The 26,238-nt window shown below is 45.4% G+C and overlaps 1 protein-coding gene and 1 pseudogene across 5 annotated transcripts; one reads left to right on the top strand and one right to left on the bottom strand.

Annotated features, from left to right (window-relative positions):
• Positions 1-723: 723 nt before the first annotated feature.
• On the bottom strand, positions 724-26,080 carry COPS7B (COP9 signalosome subunit 7B). 5 transcript variants are annotated; one of them, XR_011439881.1, is made up of 7 exons: positions 25,790-26,008; positions 19,513-19,690; positions 15,785-15,860; positions 13,435-13,523; positions 11,488-11,690; positions 7,975-9,588; positions 724-2,138 (listed from the first exon to the last, which is right to left on the bottom strand). XR_011439881.1 is itself a non-coding variant. In XM_005610714.4 (7 exons), exons 2-7 carry the CDS (start codon positions 19,672-19,674, stop codon positions 1,980-1,982), a joined length of 795 nt encoding a protein of 264 aa, XP_005610771.1. In that variant the 5' UTR covers positions 19,675-19,690; positions 25,790-26,080; the 3' UTR covers positions 724-1,979. The 5 variants fall into 5 exon arrangements, 3 of the variants coding, with proteins under 3 accessions (XP_005610771.1, XP_001498559.1, XP_023498325.1); XM_005610714.4 differs by having other exon boundaries at positions 9,483-9,588; positions 25,790-26,080; XM_001498509.5 differs by lacking the exon at positions 25,790-26,008 and adding an exon at positions 21,379-21,672 and having other exon boundaries at positions 9,483-9,588.
• LOC111773861 (large ribosomal subunit protein eL28-like) lies at positions 18,084-18,890 on the top strand (annotated as a pseudogene).
• Positions 26,081-26,238: the final 158 nt, after the last annotated feature.

The raw sequence follows: 26,238 nt of genomic DNA, 5'->3' as shown, positions 1-26,238 counted from the left end.
TCAATGACTCACCATATGTGAAGACTTTGCAGAGCACTTTACAAATGCGTCACTATTGTCATTCCAATTTTAGGGAAACAGCAGAACCACTGAGAAGGTGACCCTAGAGATCCTGAGGGCTGTGGGCAAACAAGTGGTCACACAGGGTAGGTCAGGCCAGCTTCCTGGTCTACTCACCAGTGGGAAGGATAAGGATGAAGGATCACTTGCCGAGAGTGAGTGCCTGCCTGGGGTCTGGAAAGAATAGGTGGAAAACACCTATAAGGCTGGGAGGTGTTTTTGAGAAAGACAATGTTTCCAAAAATTTCCCCCAAATGTGTTCCACTAGATATTACCAAAAAGAATTTGATAGTGACATTCATGTGGGAACAGGCTTCCTCACCCAGGCCTTCTCTGAGACCATAATAATGAATTTCCGATGAGAATATGGGATGCAGGATGTACCAAATTTATTTAACAACAGAACCCCTTTTCCACAGAGCATCTGTCAATGAGACTCTCCAGTTGGGCATAATATTATATGGGCATATGGACCAGCTGCAAAGGGAAATGAGAATACTTTGTTAACACTTGATCGACGGTAGGCAGCTACTGGACAATTTGGAAGAAGGAGAAATCCACTTTTTAACTATGGAAGTGAAACAGCATCACATTTCCCTGAACCGCCCTAATCCCAGCCCCTCAAGATCCCCCAGCTAGGCAACCCCGCACTCCAAAGTCAGATACAGTAAATCTACACTTTTATTTTTTGTTCTAAAATGTGCTTTTTCCCTCAACGAACTTTAATATCAGTCCAGGACCTCCACCTCCCCTTTAAAAAGACATAACACACACACACATACACACACGCCACCCTCCAACCAGGTGAAAAATCCCCGGCGATTAGTCTATAACAAATATTGACACAAAGGGGAAAAAAAGCATGTTGAAATGTATTAATCAGAACCTGTACAAAAAAAAAATTAAAATATAACCTGAAACTGTTCAAGTTCAGAAAGGCTAGTCAAGTCCTTTTCTCTTGCCAGGAGAATGCCATCATCAGAGGGCTCTGGGTCATCAGCCAGGAAGGGGTGGAAAGAGACAGAAGCAGCAACAGGTCCTTCACCAGATAGGGGGGCCTTGGCACCACCAGCCCCACCACGAATGCAGCCAGGAGGAATTAAAGATCTTGGGAGAGCAAACGTTGGCAGACAGCCCCAGTGTGCAGCTGGGGACTTCACACCGAAAACCAGTCTGAGTAGTCAGAAGCAGCAGGAAGCATGGCCAGCAGAGAACACCAAGCTGGAAGAAACTTCTGCCACCAGGCAGACCCACAGCACCCTTCACTGGTGCCAGGATACCAGATGTTAGCCAACCCAGTGCTCCCAACTGAGAGATCAGAGCTGGGCTTAAGAGGCTGAAAACCCGCAGGTTTAGTAAACATAGCCCAGCATCACATCCCTCCATGGCCTGATCGGAGCTGCCAACAAGGAACAAGGCAGGAGAGGGACAAGCATTTGATACCTGGCTAGAGATCGCCTGCACCCTTGTGGGTACTGTGGTACACGGGGCTGGAGGAGGAATACCCCCTCCTCATCAGAGAGGGGCCTCCTTCGCAGTCATCCCGGTGGGCCGGTTAAAGATGCCTCCGGCTTATGACCAGCCTGACACAATGACACGGAGCAAAAGAAAACTGGGAAGGAGACAAGCCCTTAAACAGAGACGAGATCCTCCTGGAGGGAAGCTGGGCAGTGTCTGACCCTGTTGGGATGGCATCAGTGGAGCCCCTGAGTCTGAAGGGAACAACTGGGAAGGAGGGAGTGGGCGAGGGAAAAAGAGTTAACGGTTCTTCTGGAACAGTACCAACAGGGTGGGGAGGTGCTGGTGAGGGGACGGGCAGGTCTGGAACTCACTGAAGGTAGAGAGGGGAGGAAATAGGCCCTTGGTGTCCCCTCCCCACCTGACCCAGGCCTGGTGAGTGCCAGCTGCCCCAGCCGGCCCTAGTGGCGGCTGGAGACCAGACCTTTCACTTTGGACATCTTCTTGGTGGGCTGCCTCTGCTCAGCATGAGGGGGACATTCCCGTTCGGCCAACTGTTGCTCCATCTCCTGTGCTGAGGAGGACGCGGTGGCTTTTAGTGTCTTCTTGATGTTGGTAACCTGGAGAGAGAGACAGAATTGGTGTGCTCAGCCTGTAAGCATGAGAAACTCACTGAGACCTGTTCTTACTATAAAGGGAGCCACCCAGGGAAGGAGCCAGAATACTCTGCAAGAAAATCTGAGATTATCTTCAGAAACCCAGATGAGGAGAAACAAGCAGGGGCTACTCCTGGAAGATACGTGGAAATAGGTCAAGCAAAAAAGTAAAACTAATGCCTCAGGGACCAGCCTAGTCACGTAGTGGTTAAGTTTGGCGTGCTCTGCTTTGGCGGCCTGGGGTTCACAGGTTCGGATCCCAGGCGCAGACCTACACGCTGCTTATCAAGTCATGTTGTGGTGGCATCCCACATACAAAATAGAGGAAGATGGGCACAGATATTAGCTCAGTGACAACCTTCCTCAAGCAAAAACAGGGAGATTAGCAACAGATGTTAGCTCAGGGCCAATCTTCCTCAGCAAGTTAATTACTTACTTTAAAAATCTGAAAAACTAATGCTTTATTGGTTGAAAAGAGAGAACAACCCAAGTGGAAGTGGACCATTTTGCAAAGAGGTACAACACAGAACATGAAAGAAACACCGGTTAAAGCTGCCTTAGAAAAAGAAAGGGTGACCAAGAATGCTATGCTCAACTATCGTTGTTCATATATGAAACCACAGATTTTCACAACAACTTTGGGAATACAGCTCCATGAGCCCTTCTTGAATAAACTAGAGAAGGGACTTCAGCCAACTAAGTGACAAAGGACAAAAATGCAGTAAAAGAACTGGCAAAATTCAATCCCTCTACCGTTTCCAGTAGACCCTTCTTCACTTAACAAAGGAGGGGCTCAGAAATACTTAAGCATCTCCAGAATATTCTTCCATGTCCGAAGGCACATCCTCTGTAGCATCTGTACAATCCCATTAGGGATGTTCGACAATTTTTACATGGGTTGCCATCTGCTTTTCACTTACACACAGTGCTCCTAGGAACAGCCTTCTGTGCTTACCTTGTGTACTTTTGTGAACATCTGTGCAGGACATATTCCTAGAAGTGAGCTTTCCAGATCAAAGGGTTTGCACATTCCTTTTTAATAACTATGGCTCTACTGCCTTCTGAAAAGTGCTGGACCAACTCGTACTTCTACCAACTGTGTACTCTTGTGCCTGTTTATATATACATTCCCCAACCCAGTTCTAATGGGTCTTCTATGCCTTTGCCCATCAGCTAGCTGAGAGGAAGAAAAAAGGGATGAAAAAAACAGAAGAGAAAATATTAGCCTTTTTTTTTCTTTAATCATTAAAAGGAAGAAAGAAGATATGGCTGGTGCCGAGTAAGGTACATGTTTGTTGGTGAGAAAGGAAGGTGCTTCCATGTTTCCTGGGAAGCAGGTCTGGTTTTCTATAGAAACGAGAAGGGAGTCATCAGGGTCAAAAGTTCTCAGCAGTCAGAGCATCAGGAGCTGGAGCAGGAGAGAGTGCAACCGCAGAGATGAAACACCGTGAGAGTGAGACACACGTAGCTTGCTGGAGAGGATCTAACATCTGCAGAAGGAGTCTCAACTGGATTGTAGGTCATTTTTTATTCTGATTTTTGCTGTTTTGAGATATAGAACCGCCATGCCCCACCCTGCTGTCACTTCAATCAACACTATAACCTTTCTTAAAGGAGCACCGACAGAGTAGTGTGGGCTGTGAACCAAGAGGGCAGCCTGTCTGGTCAGGGTTTATCCAGCGTCCTGCCGGACGATGCGGCGCCGGCTTGGAACCCGGCGACCTCCTCCCGGTGGCTCAGTGATGCTTGTCTCTCTTGTTCGGTAGTTACTTGGTGAGACAGGGCATGAAGAATCTGGAGCAGTGGAGGGCTCGCCACGCTTTCTCTTATAAAAGAGATTTGTTATTGTTTGTTTTATTTCAAGGCATATTTTGACGGCCTTGGAGGAGATAAGAAATGTGATTTCTCAGTTTTCACTGCTGTATCAAATAACATTCCAAGGTTTCTCCAGTTTGACACGCTTTCTAGGTATTCTGAGAAAGATTAATTAAAATCTTAATAGGCGGTAACAGCATCACTTAAGTTTATTTCTTTGTATATCAATTACTTCTGACTCCCAATGTGTTAAAAGATCCTACAACTTAAAAACATATTAAGAAAATGAAAAAGACAAAGACCCATGCCTCATATTTTCAGTACCTGAGATGCACTGTCTAGGGAAATTTGTTTTAAGGCTTCCCTGAAAGCTGATAAAATTTTATTTTTAAGTAAAACATTAGAAAACTAATACGTTTTTGTTACCAGGCCTGTATTTCCAAAAATGGCATTTTTTTTTTTACTAAGGAAGATTCACCCTGAGCTAACAACTGTTGCGAATCTTCCTCTTTTTTTGCTTGAGGAAGATCTGCCCTGAGCTAACATCTGTGCCAATCTTCCTCTATTTTGTATGTGGGTCGCTGCCACAGTGTGGCTGACAAGTGGTGTAGGTCCAAGCCCGGGATCTGAACCCACGAACCTGGCCCACCAAAGTGGAGTGCACTGAACCCAACCACCACATCATGGGGCTGGCACCCCTAAAATGGTATCTTTCCAAGCAAATGATTACCTTTCCCATTTAGCAAGACAGCTTTATTAAAAATAAATTAAAAAGTATAGTTTCCTTAATTTTATCTTGGCTGATAAATACCATTTAACCTTATTTCCTCAAGTTCTTTGTGCAGTAATTTTTACTAATCAGCTTATACTACAAATGGTTTTCTATATCGATTCTTCCACTTAATGTATCTTTAGGTTTACTCAGTCTCATAATCCCTACATGAATAAGGAAAAAGTATTTAATCAATCCTCAAATAATGGTTCTAGTTTCAATCTCTTGCACCTAAGTTTCTGTAGAATAAGTCATTCAAGCCTAGCAGAAATTAGCTGGCATTTCTCTTTCTATCGTGGCCTCAGGTGACTTGGGCTAGCTTTGGAGTCGAGTATCTGTGGCTGAGCTGAGAAGCCAGTTCCCGACCTGCCAGCCCAAGGAGCAGACTAGAACCCCATGCACCCCATTCAGCCCACTCACCAAGGCAGAGCTCCCCTGTCGGCCTCTCAACAGCTGACCAGCTTACCTGACCCCAGTGCTTTGCTGTTTGACTCTTTTGCTGTGTATATTCTTTTTTTTCCCCTCAAAAAGTTCTGAAACTTCCTGCTCATCACCCTTCTCCATTCGCAGAAGGGCCTGTTCACACTCACATTCGGTCTATACCATCACTCCCCACCATGGTAATGCAGCCTCCCATCTCAGGGAGGCTCGATTCTATTTAAACACCTTTGATTCAGGATCCTGTCAAAAGCATTTGACCGAATAAATAGAAGCACGGACACCACGCCCTCATCATTCAAATGCTATGTATCGCAAGCAGTTTTCTCTTAAAGAAACCACGCTCCTAACAAGCTATCACTGTAGGTGCCCAGTGACCCTGGTGCACAAGGAAAAGGAATGAGACTTACCCCAAAGGAAAACTCGGTTCTTTCTCCAGTTCGGAAATGTCACTCAAGATCCTGTACCTCCTCACTCCTCCTTAGCACACGCCCTCCACTTGAGCCCTGCTAGTCTGGTGCACCATGCTCCGAGGGAGGCATTCCACTTACACCTTTTTGCCTTCCCTGCACCCTGTTACTCTAGCCTGGGCGAGCCTCCTCCTCAGCTAGCCACCCCCGACCCTTCCTGCAGACTCGAGCACCTCTGCCACAAACGTGTCCTGACCCTCCTAGGCCAAGCCCAGCTGCCTCCCCTCAACCTAGGCCTGCCTGGCAGTACCTCTCACTCTTAGACAGACGGCCTCATGTGCCACTTCACATCCAGCTTCCAGTCAGACTACTGACAAATGGAAGGCCTCCATAGTCGTGTAAACACCCCAGAGAGGAAAACAGGCCTTCCTGGGCAAGTGTCTCTTAGCCTAAGAAATCAGGCCCTTTATGCTCAACAAAGTCTCAGCCTGCACAGGAGTGACGTGGCCCTTACACTGGGTTCCACTACAGATGTGCCTTGCTCAAGCCAGCTTGATCACTAGCATTTTAAACACACAGAACTCACAGAGGAGACTGCTGGACCAATGGCAGACTCTCATAGTTGAGGGGGAGTTAAGAGAGAACTAGCATCTTGCAGTCTAACTGTAGATGGCTCCTTCTGGGACCCAAGAGTGGCTGCCCCAAGAGGTCCACCAATTAAACCTGTTTCGGCTTTGTGGAATATTCTTGAGAAGTCTAATTCCTTATTCACAGAGCCGCCCTTCAAATGATGACAAAAATCCCCACAAAACTGTCTTCTTTGGCCTAAATGTCCCTGGTTCTTTCCACTTTTCTTCCTTGAGTGGTCTGGCTTGCAGGCCATCTCTGTCCTACCTACTCCAGATGACCTATAGTTTGTCAAGCCCTTCAAAACACGGGCCTTGGGGATTTTCTGACAGGACTGCACTAGCTGACAAAACTGCAGCCTAGCTCTATCAGAGACCTTAAATATTCAGGCAAAAGGACAAAGAGGAGCCTCCTGGGGAAGGAAAACTTCCAGTTGTGAGGCAAGGCAAAGGTAAACAACAGGAAGTAGAGTCCACAGTTGGAGAAGTGCAACACAGACATGGAGAGCTGGGAGACGGAGAACAGCTCTCCGGGAGGAACCAGGAGGCACACGTTTTGCACTCTAACAGCCAACAAGCATCAAGATCTGTCACTTACTTAACTCCTGTGGGATTTCCTACATAATGGAAAACAGAGCTTACTTTGTCCAATTACGCTTTCTTACCTACATCACCGGAACACAGCCTATTTTGTGAATGTAGCAAGAGCTGTACATTGACATTGCACAGAACATCAGACATAAGCACACTCAAATACAAAGAAAAACACACTCCAAAATCAAATATAAATGAGGTGCTTTGCAATGCTTTGACTAATCACTGTCCCCCTCCAGAGTGACTGCTCAGAGATAATGAAACAGCTCATAATGTTATTGTTCTATCTCCCCCAGGTATGCTGGAATTCTAACTAATATGTGTTATTTCTGTGAAAGAGAGCATGTGATAGGGTGACTTCATTAAGAGGGAAGGCTCTTGAAGCTAATACTCACCAGAAAAAAGCTGCTGTTACAAGATTTTCGGGGAAAACATCATGGTTTTCCCTCTGAGAACAATCCAATTTAAGGACAATTAAAGAAAAGATCAACTTAGTTGAGAAAATGGCTAGAAAAGTTAGGTCAAGGGTAACAGAAGCATAAATACAAGCAAAAGAAGACAGAATTACACCTTTGTTCTGTGTAGATTTGTTTTCAAGTCAACAGATACCTGGCAAGCCTTCTACTGCCTTAAGCTGGGCTGAGGATCAGCATCCTACACGTAGTAGCCAGATCATACATTCACAGAATGGAAAAACTGACAAGGCTCTAGGCTTTGACCACATGCCTTCTCTTCTCATACGGGTCTGTTTCAGATTTCTAGAAGATTATTAAGTCAGGAGAGTGCTTTAATTGGTGGCAGAGGTAGCCTTGGTCTTTTCCTCAAATTTCTTTCTCTCAACCTTATTCAAATCCTTACTGCCACCTGGTGGCAGCATCAGGCTCTGCCAGCAGGGGAAGCCATGGCTGTGTTTGCAAACAGTGGGCCATAGTAACAAACCCACGAGGGCTGGCTCTCTCTTGTCTTTAATAACCATAATCTGAAGAGCCTACACTATTGTCTAAGGATTGGTCATGCCTCAAGAGCAGTCAGTGCCTTCTTTTTTCAGATGCCATTTGTCACGGAAATACACTTGAACCATTCAAATTCCAAAAACTAGTATCATCCATCTTTGCTAACGACCACAAGCCAAGCCTATCACCTACCACACAGTGAGTGACAGTCCAGGTACCATGGGGCAGCCAGCAGGGATCAGGGTCCTCCTGGGCTACCCATCAGGTTAAAGACAGTTTGTTTCACGCAGGCCACCGCAGGTCAGGTGGGCATGTTTCGTCTCCAAACCTCAGTTGTTTCCAGGGTTTGATTTACAGGGAAGAATCAATGGAGAGGAGAGAGTGGTTAGCCGTTCCTACTTTGCTCAGACCTCAACCCCAGGTCAGAGAAGAGGCCACAATACTGAAGAGGGGGGTGACACAGCTTATTAGAGGAGCAGCAGGCTCACTTTCCTCACTGTATTTGTCTCTGGCTAACACTAAATGAAATGTCGGTCATAAACCTTTGGCTAGAAGTAGGGTTAGAAATTAACAACAGACTGAAAATCCACAGTGTAGGTATGTATATGTACACAGGGGTGGGGTGGGGGGTGTATATCCAAAATAAACCTGCTCTAGTCCACAAAAAGCAGAGTTCAGTAGTCCACTGACACACTTACAGGGTGTGCCAGAAACAGTACCTCAAACACTTGAGGACCTACTACGGGTAGGATGGGACAAGGAACTGGTCTAACAAAGACAAATACAACACAGGTTTTATTTTCAAGGAGTACATATAACAGAGGAGAAGAAATCTTCAAAGTTCACAAGTCCCCCTTTGAAAGGCACAGCTACTTATTTCTTACGTTCCTTAGCTGTAACCCTGGGCCCCAATCTGCCACACTCTAGGACACTTGATTTATAAAACTCATTAAATACCATTAACACATCAAGCCCCATCATGCTAGAAAAGGACTTCCAATGCTAACATCTTGATCTTAAGGGCTCCAAACAAATTCTGAGGCCACTCCACACGTGTCCAGGCTACAGGCACACAAACAAACCCCCATGCACTCAAGGCTGGGGCTGTGTCCCTCCAAGAGGCTAAAAGTGTCCTGAACACCCAGGTGCTCCTAAACCACAATCACACACATCATTTGCATTTTATCCATTGAATTTTTTCCCTTTCTTCTTTTTCAGTACAAGATACATCATACATTTTGAAAGGCTGTAACATATATGTACGGTTTAGAAAAGAAGAATAAAATGAAACTGTGCACCTACCACATGGCTTTAGAAGCAGAGCCATACCAGGGCCCTGAAGCCCCACATGCCTCTGCCCAACTGCACCCCTCTCCACCGCGCCTGTGACCACCATCCTTCCATCTGTCTTTAACATCCATCCCCAAACTCATTTCTCTTGCTCTATAGATGCAGAGTGCATATGTGCCGAGGAATTACAACATTCTCTGCTCTTCAAGCCTGCTCCCCCGCTCCCAACCAGAATCAGAAAGGAGACAGGGAGCACCAAGAGCAGGGAGCATGTCCCAGTCATCTCTGGCCCAGCACCTAGCCCACTGCCTATCTGTTGGTGACTGTTTGCTTCATCGACACCAAGACTCACACGGCAAAGGAACAGACAGGGATACCCTGGAGTGGGGAACAAACACTCCCTTCCTTACCTCTGCCTCTACCTGCTGCTGAGTTCGGCTGTGGTTCTCCTTGTACTGATTGGCTCGCAGAACTTGCTGCTCGATGCCTAGCAGAACTGCTTCGCAGCCATCACACCTACAAAGGAGATAACCAGCCCTGAGCCACAGAAAGGCCTGGAAGCTCTCCTCCAGCCTCCGAAATCTCCCTCCCCGAGTCCTCCCAGGACTTCCTGAAACACCCCCTTGGCCAGGGCTCTTGCCCCTCCACTCCTTCCAAAAGACAAGTGTTTCTGAATACATAACACAGGGCACGTGGAGACAAACATGGAGGTTGTGGGGTATTCTTAGAATATACCTTTAATTTCCAAACTTTGTATCCCATGGGAAAGTTTTACAGAATGTGAGATGAAATGAATTAGGAAACTTTACGGGGGCGGGGGGGTGGGGGGCTGATTCACCACTTTTCCCAAGAGAAAACATTATTTTCTAAAAGCATCCTATTTTGGAGATCGCCCCTTCTCTCAGACACTTACGTTACTTCCTAATTGCCATCCCCCTCTTCATTATTTTATTTCCTCTTTTTACTTTGAAAATTTTAAAACCTAAGAAAAATCTGAAAGAACAGTACAATGGACACCTCCCTACCCTCCACTTAAGATCCAACAGTTGTGAACATTTTGCCATATTTACGGTACCACTCTACACACCAATTCTGTTTCAAATCTAACTCCCGCACCTAAACACAAGTTTTAAGAATCTGCACTAGTAAGCATCCTGGGATGGCACCTCTGGGTAGAAAGATGTTGGGGGCTAAAAAGTGGGAAGCCAGACTATGGACACAGTAAAAACTGTGTCAGCATCTCAAAAACAGAGTAAGAGAGCCCACTTTAGTAGAAGTGGAAGCCTAGATTCTACGCCAGACAATTTTCATGTCGGGGGTATTTTCTAAGTTTATTTCTCATTTATTCTGATTTAACAGTTTTATGATCTTTTGAAAGCTCCTGTTTGTGTTGGACATAAAGCGAAGGTGTTTGGGGCCAGACTTGGGAGAGAACTTGGGGAAAGGGGTGAACAATACATGTCCTTGGGACCAATAGTAGCTGAAGTGAGGGAAACTCAGGGGCGTTGGACCCCAGGGGATCAACACTGGGCCATACACCTCTGGATCTACTCCTCTTGGGGACAGGCCAGAGATTCCGTCTGTTTTAAAGAAAACAATTTCCCCAGCCCTCTGCACAAAGCTTGCCTGCTCTGCCTCATGACCCCCGACACACCAAGTGTCTGCCTGGAAACATACTCTCCTCACCTGCAATCATACTCTAACCCTGGACCTCCTTCAAAACTCACCTAAAACCTCTTTTACCCCTAAGCCCAGGTGGCTTCATAAGCCCCAAATCATTTAAGTAACTCCATAACAAATCTTTGCAGAACATGCGACAGCTCTTGCAAACATCAAATTCTATTAAAATAGAATACATGCAAACATTTCACTTCCTTTTATATACCAGAATGCGGTTATCAAATATTCTGCGTTTGAGTCTGTGTTCCAACTGAGAATAACCCATCCTTAACTTCAATATCCCTCACACTGTTTTACAAACACGAGTCCAACATGTTACTGACACTGAACACGGGTTCTCTTATCCAAGGAATCTTACCAACACTAACTTCCTGAGCTGGTTCAGACTCTGCGGCTGAGTTTGGAAAGCTTGGGATCAGCGACACACAGCCGGGCTTCAGAGGCTTCATGTGCCAACCCTGGGCATTTCACGGCCCACTATTAAGTAGCCCCCAGCTGGACTAGGACAAGAACTGTTTTACAACCAGGGCACTGGGAGACCTGAAATGATTCCTGTTGCCACACAGCTGTAGTCACAAATGCAGCGCCCATCTCTGGCTTCCTGTCGCAAGGCCCCAGCTCCCAGGCAGCACCAGCTGATACCTGGAGACCAGATTTCCCTAGGCAGATACACGAAGGGCATGCTAGATATCCCCCTCCCTAGAGAGAAGGGATCCCTCCTTCCTTCAGCCTCACCATTCATGCAAGGTCTTGACAATATTATTGATGTCCTTCTTTCGGATGTCACGGCCAATGCAGAAATCCACTTCCAGCAGCTGGTTTCGCTGGTCCAGCTTGCCTTGAATAATGTCAGTGTAGACAGCCTCGATGATGAGGTCTTCCAATTCCCGGAGATTCCGCATCTCCAGGTCCTTCAGCAGCACGGAGTAGGGGATACACTGTAGATAAGGCCATGTGGTATTTACAAAAACCACTGACAAACATTCAAGAAAATGCAGGCATTACCCACATAGCCAACAGCTGCCTCAGGGCTTTGAGAAATGCAGTTTAGTGGTAATTATCAACCTCTACGGCAACAAGAGATGGATAAATGAGCTGTGAGACCTGTGGGATCCAAACAAGACCACAGCACCTAGGAACGCATTCTCCTAGATTCTCTGCCTCCTGGACTTCACCCAGCCTTCAGCTTTCATGCTATGAAGCATACTCTTAGAGACCCTAAAGAATCCTTCCAGAGGAAAAAGGGAAATACTTGGTATATGCCACTCTACTGCCTTCTGAAAGCTTGCAGACTTTGCATAAAATGTCAGATCATCACAAAACACCAAACAATCTCAGACACTGGAGAGGCGAACTGCCTGCGGGCCCAGCAGAGCAAGCGAAACAACTTGCAGGGTAACATGTCACCCTACAGATGGCCAGTGGGAACTGCCAGCTCAGAGGTCATCCTCAAGTTTACATGGGTTTTCTCAGACTTGCAACCAACGCCAGTTCCCCGACAATAGTCCTTTATCGGGCTGTACCAACATTCTGCATGACTCCAAGACCACTGGATACCTAAACATCCAGTTCTCTGCAAATCCTCTGACACATCACTATTAGTTTGGAAATTAACAGAGCAATCAAATCTGCAGAGACAGGAGGAAGAGGTATACAGAGAAGAGAGTAACAGCAAATGTTCCTAGAGGGGTTTTTGATGACTAAACATCTTAAATCCCAGGGCAGTAAGTGCGCTGACAATGACAGGTTGCAGAAATGAGGAAAAAAACTTACTCCTATTCTTTGCTACACTTGAGAAGTCCATGATTTGAAAAAAGATCAGGTCCTCATTTCCTAACAAAATAAGCCTTCCACCCGAAATGCCAGGCTGAGAATGAGAAATCTGTAATTCAAGCAGGTACAATGATTTCAGCAACTGAAAGCGCAATCCAAGAATAAATATATCTCTCTCAAGTTCAATCACAGAGGGAAAGTGCAAATAGCCCCACAAAAACTTTTAGACACTTAGGCTGAGATTGGGCAGAGAGCCAAAATCAATTAAAAATCAACTGAACCTGGATCTTCTTTGTTAATGGCTATGAGCAGCTGGTCGCAAGGCTTCTTCTAAATCAAGTGGGGCAGAGAACTCAGAGAGATGTAGTGGAGTGGTATCCTACAGAAGTTAAGGTCTAAATTTAGCATATAAAGCAAAAATTCCGATCAGTATAATTAACCTTGAAAATCCCCAGAGGAAGGCAGCATATTAAAGATCTACATCTCAGTAAGTCTGATCTAGCAAGTTTTCTTCCAGCACTGGCACAGTTCACTGTGCACTGAGCAACAGATGAAGTGGTTAACTTGCCTTGAGACGCCCTGCTGTTAGGAAAACATGTATCTTTAAACATGTGTCTTTAAGCAGTCTCCCTTTAGGGTGGCAAAATGCTCACACCAAGTGAGGCACCACGGCATGCCAGAACTGAGACCTGCTGATTCACAATCCCTCCTGGGCATACTTTTCCTGAATGGAATGGTGAGTAATTGTCTACACTAATTTAATTATCTTTTTCTCTTTTGTCCTTTGCCAAGCAAATTTTACGCATTTGTGATGTGACTGCACTGTGTGTAGCTGGGAGCTCCCACACTGATGCAATGAGACACCTGCCTCTGGGTGAGGAGGTAGACAGGAAGGGGTTTGGGACTGACCTTCATTCTCGATGCCAAGCTCACGATGGTAAGGTGCTTCAGCTTGTTCTGCTGAGCTGTGCTCAGTTCTGGCAGGCTCTCCTTGCTGGCTGCTCAGTCCCACCCACCACAAAAATCAAGACACAAAATAAAATTAGGATTTCTTTATGGAATAAGCTAACTCCCCACACAAAACCTACTACCCCTGAATCACTGTCATGACTCTGAATAAGTGACTCACTTATTCATTATGCAAATGCTCCACGAGAAGCCCATGGTCTTCCAAAGAAGAATAGACTCAAGGAGCTTAGTCTCCTGAAGAGTCAGCCATGAATGCACAAAACGATTCGACAATTTTCTTAATAGAATACTATCTGTGCCCTTTGTGACATTCAATCAAGTTCAACACGTCTTTACTGAGCATCTGCTATGTGCAATGCACTGTCTTAAGTGATTCAGGGGAATCAGAGATAAATCAGATTGGCCTTGTCCAGGTTGCTATGCTACACAGCTCAAGGGGCAGCAACCACCCAGAGTTGTGCAACTCAATGGCCCTGGACTTGTCCTCAGTTTTACAATCAGATGTTTCAACAGTTACAAATGCAGGACAGAACTATCAGAAGAAAGGTACAAACTACCAGAAGAGAACAAAAGGGTGAGAAGGAAGAGGAGAGACAGAACGGGAGAAAGGGGGAAAGGGAGAAAAAGAAAAAGGGGGAAAAAGAGAGAGCAAGTGAGTGCAATCACACTGGGGAAGTACAAGAGAGGAAAAGGAAGAATGATGGAGTTTGTGATAAGCCTTGAAGGATGGGAAAATTTTAGTAGTAACAATAACGATGATAGAAGCAATGGCAGCAGCCATGGGTAACATATACAACAAGCTTTACTTAGTGCAAATGCACACACAGATCCATGAGTACGCGCTCATCCAGCCAGCCCTCACAACAATCCCATGAGATAGATTCCAAATGTCTTCAAATCCTTATTCATAATCCTGGATTCCAAAAAGGGGAATCCAAACTAATGTTTTTCTCTTGAGCATGGTGCTGAAATTCACCTGGTGGCAACTCCTGACCTGATTTGAGGCAGGCTTTTCATCTCACTTGTGAATATTCACTTGTTTTGCTGCAAAATTATGAATGTGTTTAACAACAGGTGCTGCCCATATCCCTCGAGGGTGTTACATAAAAAGGTATATGCATCATATTACCTTTTTAAAGTCCCCAAATTCTAAATTCCAAAACTTCTAACCCAAAGAGTGCAGGTAAGGGACTGTGGACCTGTATTATTACTCCCATTTTACAGATAAGGAAACTGAGGTACAGAAGATTATTTAATTTGCCAAAGGACCCACAACTAGTGGAAGTGGAGGTGGAATATAATACAGGCAGTCTGGTTCCACAGTCTGTGCAATGCTGCTTCTTTAGTGAGGAGAGAAACAGAAGACACACTCGTTGGAACAAAGAGAAGGTCAGAAAGATTGGCAAGTGGCAAATTACTGAGTGTGAGAGCAGCGCAGAGTAAGTAGAAGTGACCAGTGAGAAAGAAAGGGAGGCAGAAGGGGAAGTCAGGGATGTAGCAGGGGAGGCCTTGAGTCATATCACTAAAATAAACTACCAGGCTTTTGTCAGACCACTAAAATAAACAAGGGAAGCCAGACAAAAACGGCTTGGGTGGAAGGTAAGTTAGCATTTGGACGTGCATGCACCTCATTCCTGATATTTAAGATTCTAATTTAAAATAACTCAAATGACCTACAAAATAGAATGGGTGAAATAGATTATGGAGTATTAGATTACGGACTAGTAAAAATGACTAAAAAGACTAAAAACATGGATAAATGCCAATGAAATAAGAGGAAAAAGCAAGATACAAAATTGTAGACATAATCTCATTACGCCTACATAATAGAAAGTGCAAGGGGAAAAGTCCAGCACCACAATCCTAACAGTGTTTAATGGTGGTACAACCATGAGTGACTTTTTATTTTCCAAATTTTCAATATAGTCATATTATTTAGATAATATTTTAAATGGCTTAATACTTTACAGGTGGGTATTCTGACATTTCACGGCACTCCAAGCGTTCTACAAATACCAGTCCTCAAGAATCTCATCTAAAAAATATACAGGGGCTACATTTACGGATGAGCACAAACACAGTACCCATTTTACCCAGAGGGAATAAAAGGTGAAAAGGGAAAGTCTTCCTGTGGGGTCACCTACAGCGCACAGTAAAATGGGAAGCAGCCAGGTCAAGAAGTGCCCACACTGTACTTTACGTCCCAGACCTTCGTGATCCTCATGGAGGGAACAGATCAAAACAAGCAACATAATTAAGACAAATCTTTGGAGGATCTTAACCAACTCACCTATGTAATCTGGGTATGTTCCATAGGCAAACAGGTTCAGCAACTGCAAATAAGCAGCATTAGCTCCTTCTGCAAGCTGAGGAGGAAAAGAAAACAGTTCACAGGGGCTGGCCCCACAGCTGAGTGGTTAAGTCTGCGCACTCCGCTTCAGTGGCCCAGGGTTTCACGGGTTCGAATCCCGGGTGTGGACATGGCACCGCTCACCAGGCCATGCTGAGATGGCATCCCACATGCCACAACTAGAAGGACCCATAACTAAAAATACACAACTATGTACCGGGGGGCTTTGGGGACAAAAAGGAAAAATAAAATCTTAAAAAAAAAAGGAAAGAAAACAGTTCACAGACCAAGCTGCTACCAAGCCCCGCAGGGTTCAAGCAGAGGGTTGGGGGTGCCATGCCTCTGTACAGCTTTATTAGTTGGTCCCTGAGGTCCCTTCTGATTCTTTGATTCTTTGGGAAAAAAATAAATACGATTATTATGGCCCCAAAATTAATTTTTCTCTCTCAGGAATACATATTTTACACTCCACATAGCACAACCAAGTAACTGCTTTTGTCACACTTGTGTGCACACAAAGCAGTAAGTATTGGAAGCAGTTTGTGTTTTCTCAGGATTCCCTGGCCATTAAAACGAAGACTGGAGCAGCCTTGTCTACACACCAGCCTGGCAGGTACAGCACAGCCACTGTCAATCCAAACAGAACAAAGCAGGGGTTGTTCCAAGTCTCAGGACTACGTGGGTACCATGAACGCTGGGAGAGATTAGCACAGCTTAAGGTGCAACAGAAAAGCCTGGTGGGGACAGGAACCCAGGATATCAGGCTGCCCCAAATAAAAATTTTCATTAAAATTACTTATTCTTCATTACTATTCCTTATTACTTACTCTTTGCTGATGGCAAAGAGCCATCTGTAGAAGAAAAACAAAAGAGATACTGTTTTCCTTTGAACTGCTCTGCTCTGCTGTCAGTTACCTTAACTGGTGTTTCTTTTACTCACAATTTACCAAACTTCATAGAGTCTAAATAGGAATATCCAAGTGTATTCTGTGGACATCAATAGTAATACTACTCAATTCTAACCATGTTTTTAAAAAAAGGTTCCAAGAACTACATCCATAATTTCAGACCACTGAAAGGCCACTAGCTTATTCCCAGCTCACAAGTGGAAAAAAACAAACTGTGGGGAGATAAAGGTGATTTGCTAAGCACCCCAGTGAGAACTCTGGCATCCGAATACGCAGTCTACCTTCTCAGGTTATCAAGAACCTCCTGAGGTCCTGAACCAGAGGTGGAAAGACATCAAATCTAGCCCCTACTTTTCAAACAGACAATGACAAAACTAGCCATATTGAGAATATCTTCTCGAGAGCAGATACTCCAAAATGTCTCCCACTGGCCTAAATCAATAAGGTCTTTCAGGCTTTAATTTTCATCCATCTCCTCTTAGCCAATCTTCCATCGTTAAAAAACAACTGCTTGGGAAATTCATTCAGGCTTTCATGAACCTGAAGGAACATATTACTCCTTGGTCATCTCTTCTGTTGAAAAATAAAGAGCTATCAAGCCATGAAAAGATGTGAAGGAAATTTAAATGCATATTACTAAGTGAAAGAAGCCAATCTGAAAAGGCTACATACTGTATGATTCCAACTACATAAATGACATTCTGGAAAAGCCAAAATTACAAAACAATGAAAAGATCAGTGGTTGCCAAGGATTAGAGGGGAAACAGGGATGAACAAGCAGAATACAGGGGATTTTTAGGGCAGTGAAACCACTCTGTATGATACTGTAATGGAGGATATATGTCACTATACATTTGTCCAAACCCACAGAACGTACAACCCCAGGCGTGAACCCTAACATAACTGTGGTCTTTGGGTGATACTGATGTGTCAGTGTAGGTTCCACTCTGGTGAAGGATGTTGATAATGGGGTAGGCTATAAATGTGTGAGGACAGAGGACATATAGGAAATCTCTGTTCCTTCCTCCAATTTTGCTGTGAATCTAAAACTGCTCTAAAAAATACAGTTTTTTTTTTAATGAACTCAGTTTTCTTATATTTTCCTCACAAGATTCCTTTTCCACCTGATATATCAAATTTTTACTGAAAGCCTACTGTGTGTCAGGCTACATGTTAAGCTCATGTAAAGAAACAATGGGGAGCACAGTAGATCTCACCCTCACAGAGCTTACAGTCTGGCAAGCAAGACTCACAATAAATAAAAATTCACAATTAAAAAATAAAAGTGGCTCTTTCTGTCTCCAGCTGTGGCAGGCAAAGGAGATGACGCCATGTCCACACATCTGCAACGGATAGTCATGGGGACCCGATCCAGTTTCCGGATCAAGAGGAATAAGCACACATACAACAGCAAGTCCAGTAACCTGAAGGCCCACAACTCCTGCTACAATGGGCTGATTCACCACCAAGCTGTGGGCATGGAGCCAGTAGCCAACAGCAAAGGTGTCCTAGTGGTCATGACGTGAAGAACCGGCCAGCAAAAGCCAGCCACCTCCCAGGGCCTGCCCAGTGGTGCAGCAGTTAAGTTTGCACACTCTGCTCCAGCGGCCCAGGGCTCGCCAGTTCAAATCCTGGGTGCGGATCTACACACTGCTTGTTAAGCCATGCCGTGGGAGGCGTCCCACATATAAAGTAGAGGAAGATGGGCACGGATGTTAGCTCAGGGCCAGTCTTCCTCAGCAAAAAGAGGAGAATTAGTGGCAGATGTTAGTTCAGGGCTAATCTTCCTCAAAAAAAAAAAAAAAAAAAAAGCAAGCCACCTCCTAGGTGTGGATTACCATAAACAGGAACGCCCTGGCAGCCCTCAGCAGCATCATGCACATGATCCACAAGAACAAGTACCGCCTAGATCTGCAAATGGCAGCCATCTGCAGAGCCGGCACCCACCCACAGAGCCAGCACCATCCTGGACAGTCAGAAAGAAGCTGTGATGATGAAGAGGAAACCAACCTACCCCACCAAGAACCCCTGAGCACAACCACCAAAGTAATAAGATGTCACCAGACTTTTCAATCAATCAATATAGAAGTATCAATCAATACAAAAGTATCCAAAGTGGGAAGGAGGGGTTGCAAAAGTCTAGGTTTCTTTACATCTCTTTTTCCCACCTGGTCATTCTTCACCAGATCTCATTTTTAAGGCACAACAAACATAATCAGATACCTAAGGCTTTAACAACAACAAGCAAACAAAACAAAAAGGATTGCTTCCCAGCTAGTCACATCGTATCTTTTCCACACATCTACTTTAGCACATCACCCTTTTCCACAGGAATAACATATCCCCTACTCATACCCACTGCACGTCCAGGAGCAATCACTTTCTGCTATGGATGTACCTAACCAATCTTCCTTGTCTATATTTGCAATGGAGGTTTTTTGTCCCTAAGAATGCCTGAAACTACCCATTCAACATTAGTCCATGCTTATACTCTAATTTATCAGGTTCAATTAGCTTTTTCTTTATTTTTCAAATTAGCAACCCAACCTAGTTTTACCCCAAGTTCCGATGAAAATATTGACTAGAAGGAACCTAGGACATCATCCTTGCTCTCCTCCCCTGCCCCACCAATCCCCAGCCCTCCCTCAACAGGGCACCTCACAGGTCCATAATGCTTCAGCCCTGGAACTCCTTGGAAACCTGGAGAATCAAAGGAAGGCTTAGAACAAAGAAGACAAACTGTTTGGAAAATGCTCTTACCTCCTGCACATTGGCCAGCTCCAGCAGTTCTCCAAAGACATACACTCCAGGAGCCTCCAAGACTTGGCTTATGAGAGCAGTGAGGGCTGAGCCACTGGTACCTTTGGCTAGTAAAATAAACTGTTCCAGGAGGTTACTTGAGGGTTTCTGTTCACCTGCCATTCTCCAGCCTTGAGATCTGTCCAAAAGAAAGCTTCAGTCATTCCTCCTTCTCCTCTACAAAGTCTATGCTTATTTAATGCTGGGTCAGACATCAGAATACTTTAACTTTATAGAACTCAAAAAGGAAAAACAGCTCCTGAGTTCGGATGCTATAACCACTTTGTGAGATGGGTAGGGTTCAACCTGGAGTTAAACAGATTTTGTCCTTATTCTGAGGTCTGAAACACACTTAGTAAAAGCCACTTCATCCCCATCTAGCCCTCTCCCAGAGGCAGCACCTTCTAAGCCCTTAAACCTAACCAGGAGCTAAAGAAACCACAGGAGTTTCTCAGTAGCCGTTTTATATCCACCTCATTTATAGACTCTAGTTAAGAAACAGAGAATCTCACCCATACACAGAGGCAGCAGGTGTGAGCAAAAGCAATCAGTTATAGCTTCCAGTGTGTCATTAGAATCTCACCTACAGCCAAGTACGGATAAGAAAAAGACACAAAAAGCAGACAAGAAAGACGTGAATTTAATCAAAGAACTTATTGAAGCATAGAAAAAGCGGAAAAATCATCTTGAAAGATAAGCAATAACATATTCAAACTAAGAAAATACATGCTGTCCACGAGGAAAATCCCTCTATTTGGCCTTCTACTGATATGCGACATTTTACCAAACATGACTTCAGAACTTGTAGAAAACCTCCAGAAGACAATAAAAAGACTTGAGAAAACAAGGAAGATACTCTTTTGCCATCCCGAAGACATTAGGTACATGAGGGTCCCTCCACTGTACCATCTAATTACATGCTGAGTGTATGTGAACACACACTGCCTACCTACTCTACAGGGATCCTGCATAAGAAAAGATTATTCCTCTAAAAATGATACATATTGGGGCAGCGTGACAAAATGAAGGAAAAGAGGTATAAGAGACTAAAACCGAGAACCATTCAAAGAAGGATAGTTGGGTGCAAGAGAAACTAAGTTTTCCTGTGGAGGCAGGCACACAGAGCGGCAGCCCTTTCACAGTATTAGAGAAACAAGCATGCCGCCTCACTTAGGGTTACCTAAGCTCTTATCAGAAACAGCAAAGCGAAGTGCTAGGGAATAAAGGTTGCTGAGGAGGGAAGGGGAAGGAGGAGAGAGAAGGAAGAGGGGGAGAGGGAGAAGGGGCGGAGGTGATGGTTAGGAGAGGAGGACCGAAAACCTCCCTTCCAAGTGGACACGTGTGAAGAGACTGAAGGGAAGGGCCTGGGGGTGGGGAGAGGGTACAGAAATGGACAGAAACTTCGGTCCCTCAAGATAATCTCGGCCTAAGGAGCAAAGTCCGTGGAGGCAAAGAGGTAAGGAGGCGCTGCTGGTCGCTTTCTTCTGGAGTGGGAGGGCCCGAGGAGAAGGCTAGGGACACAGGGAGATGGCTTCCCATCGTGGGGAGCGCTATTTTGATAACGGCAGAGGGGCAAAGAGGCAGTCTTCGGCAGTGCGGAAGGGAGAGCAGCCGCGGGGCGGGAGCTGAGGGTCGCTAGCCGTGGTGGACTCCAGGCAGGGAGCGTGCTCCCGGCAGGGCCGCGGACGCGGAGGGAGGCACCGCGGGGCGCGCTCCCCGGGGCGGGGGCGGGGCTGTGGGGCCGCGGGCTTTCCCGGCGGCGAGCGCGAAGTCGGACGGCTCGAACTAGGCTGGCGCGCCGGGCCCTGCCCTCTCGCCAGCCCCTACCTGTCCTCGCCGCCTCTCCGTCCTCTGGGTCGCTGGCTCAGCCTCCCGGCGCCTGCCCGCAGGTTGTCAAGCGTCCATGATCGGCCCGGCGTCCGACGCTTTTCTGCCTCCGCCGACCCGTTGCCCTTGCGGCTCCCCCGGAAGCCTCCCGCCGCTGCACTCGAGTTCCGCCCACACTAGGTTCCCCCGGGCGCGTTCGCAGTCTCAGACCTCCCGTGAGGCCCGGGCCGGGGACAGAGGGTCCAAGCCCGGGGTATAATCCAGGAGCAGGGTGGGGAGGGACCTGAGCAGAGCAATCCAACCTGGGCAGTACCGGGGCCCAAACCATCGCCATCACCATCCTGGGCCTGAAATCCACCCGTCTGGCGGAGCCTTACCCCTCAGGAGCTCCCTATGGCGACTGCCGCTGCCCTGGGGTCCAGAGACATATTAAGCCTATTAACAATACCGTTTATTGAGCGTTTTCCTATGCGACAGGTACTATACATTGCCTCGTCGAATTCTCATAACTCCTCTATGGCCTGTAATATTATTCCCATTTTTCAGGTGAGTTAACTAAACCTAAAAATCCAAAATCCACTAAGTGGCAAAGTCCGATTGGAACCCAGACTATCTGAAGCCAAAGACCACGTTCTCGCACTCTATTCAAAAAGCGTTTTAAAATAAACAAGAGGTGGGTTGAGCCAACTATGGTTCTGTGACCGAAATGACATTCGTGGGGTTGCATTTGGTAGTTACCGACTCCCTTGGAAGACGGCTAAAGAATGCTACATAAACTGAATGCCTAAGTTGATTCCTTTAAAGTATGCGCCACAGACTTTCAGGTCTTGGTGCCTTTTGTGCCTTAGAGTGCATATTTGCCTTTTGCCCATTAGAGTGCAGAAATCAGACAGATGCACAGGAGCCTGGCACCAACCTATTCATTTATTCAAAAAATCTCTTTAGCACCTGTTATGTTCTAGAAGTTTATATGAAGATAAGGTTCTTGCCCTCAGAAAGCTTCAATGTATTAAGTGCTAGGAGAGAGAGATGACAACACTTTGGAAGCACAGAAGAGAATACCGAAGAAGAGAAAAAAGGCATCTTCCAGGCAAAAAGGGGAAGAGAAGGGGGCAGTAACTATAATCACAGAGGCTTGCAGTGTGCAGCATATACTGATGTCGGAAAGAAACCCAGAGTGGCTGGAATCCTGTGTTCAGGGGTGAGAAACGAGGGCTACAGAGCTGGAGTCGGGTCATCAAGGGTCTTGGAGACCACATGCAAGTCACTATATCCAGTAAAAACCTAAATACAGCAAAGTTCCCACCTGGGAGAGCTCATAGCCCCCTGGGAGAGACAGGCCTGTCTGGCTACCACACACGCTAGGGGTACAGATAAGGCTCTCCTGACTGTGCCCTGGGGAGAGGTGATTTAAGGCAGACTTCTGGAGACGAGTCTCGAGTTGAGCCTGGAAGAATGAGCAAGCAGATCATAAAGGGCGTAAGCCACGTAAAGGAGTTTTTATTTCATTTTAAGAGCACTGGGGAGCTATGTAGGGTTTTTAAGGTTTGGAGAGGTATGAATAATTGCCATTTTAGAATGATCACATTGACTGCTCTAGGAATGGATTGGATGTGGAGAGTAGTGGAAGCAGGGACCTCTGGAGGTGACTGATATACTCCAGATAAGAGATTGAGAGGTCTTGAGCAAAGGTAGCGGCAGTTGTGCATGAAAAAGAAGGGACACTTTGGAGACATTTAGACCATAGAATCTGTCAGACTTGGTGACCAGTTGAATGCAGGACTAGGGAAGGAGGATGTCACCCGGGATTCTGGCTGGGGAGGCCAGAGCTGTCTGGAGGTGGTGTGAACAGGGCTGTGGAGGAAAAGAGGCAAATTTGGTGGCGGAAGGAAGACAACTAAGTTCTATTTGAATTCATAAATATTCTGGCAGAGCCTCCACTTCCTCCAGAATAATGTCCAGGCTCAAGACTGCAGTTAAAGCCCTTCTCAGTATGCCTCCCTCTTGCCCTTCCAGCTTTGTTTCACCCTAGCTTGTTTACAGCCGGAACTCCACGCCTTCCCATGCCCAACATGATTTACACCCTCCCTCTCTGATCCCAGGGTCTATGCTCAAGCTTGCTCTCTCTTCTTTTTTGCAATGCTCTTCTCTCATATTTGCCTGTTAAAATCCTACTAACCCTGTAGGCAAAGGTTTCTTAAACTCGATGCAAAAAGCACTGATCAAGGGGCTGGCCCCGTGGCCGAGTGGTTAAGTTCGCGCGCTCTGCTGCAGGCGGCCCAGTGTTTCGTCGGTTCGAATCCTGGGCGCGGACATGGCACTGCTCGTCAGACCACGCTGAGGCAGCGTCCCACATGCCACAACTAGAGGAACCCACAACGAAGAATACACAACTATGGACCGGGGGGCTTTGGGGAGAAAAAGGAAAAAATAAAATCTTTAAAAAAAAAAAATAAATAAATAAATAAAAAAGCACTGATCAAAAAAGAAACACCGAACTATTGGACTACATTAAAATTAAGAGTTTATGTATATCAAAAGACACCAGGAGGAGACTGAAGAGATAAGCCACACACTCGGAAAAGATATTTGCAAATCATGTATCAGACAAAGAATTCTATATCCAGACTATATAAAGAACTGCAAATCAGTAAGAAGACCAACAGCCCAATTTAAAAAGTGGGCAAAAGACTTAACAAGCACTTCACAAAAAGAGGACATTCAAATAGCCAGTAAGCATATGAAAAGGTGCTCAACACCAGAGACAATGTAAATAAACTATAATGAAATACCACATCTAGCCAAAATGGCTAAAATTAAAAGGCTGACAATACCCTCTATTGACAAGGATAAGAGTCAACTAGAACTCTCTTACATTGCCGATGAAGGCGAAGATTGGTACAAACACTTTGGAAAACTGGCAATATCTACTATTGCTGATCATATGCACACCATACAAGCCAGCAACTCCTCTCCTAGAAATGAGTCCACGAGTCCACAAGAAGCAACATATAAGAATTCATTGCAGCTTTGTTAATGAAAGCCAAAAATTGATAACTGATAACCTAAATGCCCATCAACAATAGAATAGATAAACAGTGCTATGTGCATACAATGGAATACTACTCAGCAATTAAAAAAAATAAGCTACTGCTACATACCACATGGATGAATTTCACAAAAATATTGATGAATGAAAAAAGCCAGACATACTGTACATATTGTATGATTACATTTAAATGAAATTCAAGAACAGACAAAACTGAGCTGTGGTAATAGAAGTCGGAAGAGTGTTACTGGGTGGGAGGATGCAGTACTGATTGGAAAGAAGCACAAGGGGTGCTGGAAAGGTTCTGTATCTTGATTGGGGGGCAGTGACACAGGTGTATACATATGCAAATATTGTGCCCTTACTGTATGTGTTATACCTCATTAACAAAAAAATGTAAAGATAAAATTTTTTAACAGAGAAAAAAATCCTACCCATCCTTCAAGTTCAAATGCCACCTCCTCCATCAATATGTGGAATAAATCTCTCCATCAGAGCCTCTGTAGCATTCTGATGGCCTTTTTTAAAATGACATTTATCACAGTCCATCTTGAATCTCAGTTGAGTCTCCTTATTTCCCTAAATAGATGGTTATCTTCCTGGCAGCAATGACCATGACTTTCATCTTTTACCCAGAGAGAGCCTGGCAAATAACGACAGCTGAAAAAGCTGTTTGTTGAATTACACGGAAGGAAACATTGGGTGGGTGCCCAGAGGGGTAAAAGGGGGACAGGAAGAGGAAGGCAGGCCTAGGAAAAGAGATAGAACATCTCCCAGGAAACCTTAGCTTACACTGCAATATTACCTAGTTCCTGAAATCACATGAAATGTCACCTTGAGCAACAAACAAAGAACAAACCCAAACACCAAGTCCTACCTAGACTGAAGATAAACATCACACTCCTTCACTTGGAGGAAATCCACCAAATAAATGCTTACCTAACCTCTGGGTGTTTCAACCTGGTTGGGGAAACTTTACCAGGAAGAATAAAAATCACGTAGCCATGCTGCTAAAAATATCGCCACCCTAGTGTGGTGCAAAGAGTCCAGACTGCGGGTCAGCAGACTGAGGGCTGAATTCTAACTTCATGGACAATCTCTTCGCCTCTCGGGGCCTCAGTTTCCTCATATGTAAAACAACAGGAGTTTGATTAGCAAATTCTCTAAAGTCCCTTCCTGTACTGATATTCTGAGTACACTATTGATATCTCTCCCAGCCCAACGCAGAAGCACACCAAAAACCCCTGCAAAACACTAAAAGACGCCCCACACGAACAAACAACCACGACTTGAAGGAGTCATTTTTTTAATATTATCTTTCATGGTTTAATTAGTGTTTTTGTTTGGTGTTTGCAGGCTTACCATGATTTGCAGGAGACTTCTGAGTTCCATGTAAACAGAAGTTACCTCTCTGTGGGCTGTCATCTTCTTTTGAGGGTGAAGAGGGTCTTCCCGCCTGGTTTCAAGTCCCGGGATTCACAAACTACCAAACCTGAGGTAAGGTTTACGAATTTGCGCACACTGCGCGGCACACTGGAGTCTAAGTTACAGAGGACTAGGTTGCAGGGAATGCTGGGATTTGTAGTCCCTGGGCCTTTTTGTTGCGTGCTGGGATCTGTGGTCCCCCGAGCAATCCCCTAGAATGCTGGGAAATGTAGTCTCCACCACATCGCACGGTGCAACCCGCTGTCATCTCAGAGCCCTTGTGTGCCCAGCAGCAGAATCGGGCCCCTCGAGCCTCTGCAGATCCGAAGCCAACCCTCCGCTGGGGCAAACTCTAGGCAACAACACCGAATGAAAAATTTGTCCTA

The sequence above is a fragment of the Equus caballus genome, chromosome 6 (genome assembly GCF_041296265.1).
Source record: "Equus caballus isolate H_3958 breed thoroughbred chromosome 6, TB-T2T, whole genome shotgun sequence".
In the NCBI taxonomy this organism is placed as follows: domain Eukaryota; kingdom Metazoa; phylum Chordata; class Mammalia; order Perissodactyla; family Equidae; genus Equus; species Equus caballus.
Note: the sequence above shows the minus strand (reverse complement) of the source record. Positions and strands in the feature narration are given on the sequence as shown.

What these genes read in the sequence shown, in the direction of transcription:
- COPS7B (XM_005610714.4), bottom strand. Translation starts at nt 19,674, where the DNA reads ATGGCAGGTGAACAGAAACCCTCAAGTAACCTCCTGGAACAGTTTATT. An exon ending in GTCAAGACCTTGCATGAATG is followed by an intron (nt 9,589 to 11,487) that starts GTGAGGCTGAAG and finishes TCTCCTTTGTAG; the next exon opens with GTGTGATGGCTGCGAAGCAG. An exon ending in AGCAGCAGGTAGAGGCAGAG is followed by an intron (nt 2,139 to 9,482) that starts GTAAGGAAGGGA and finishes CTCTCTCTCCAG; the next exon opens with GTTACCAACATCAAGAAGAC.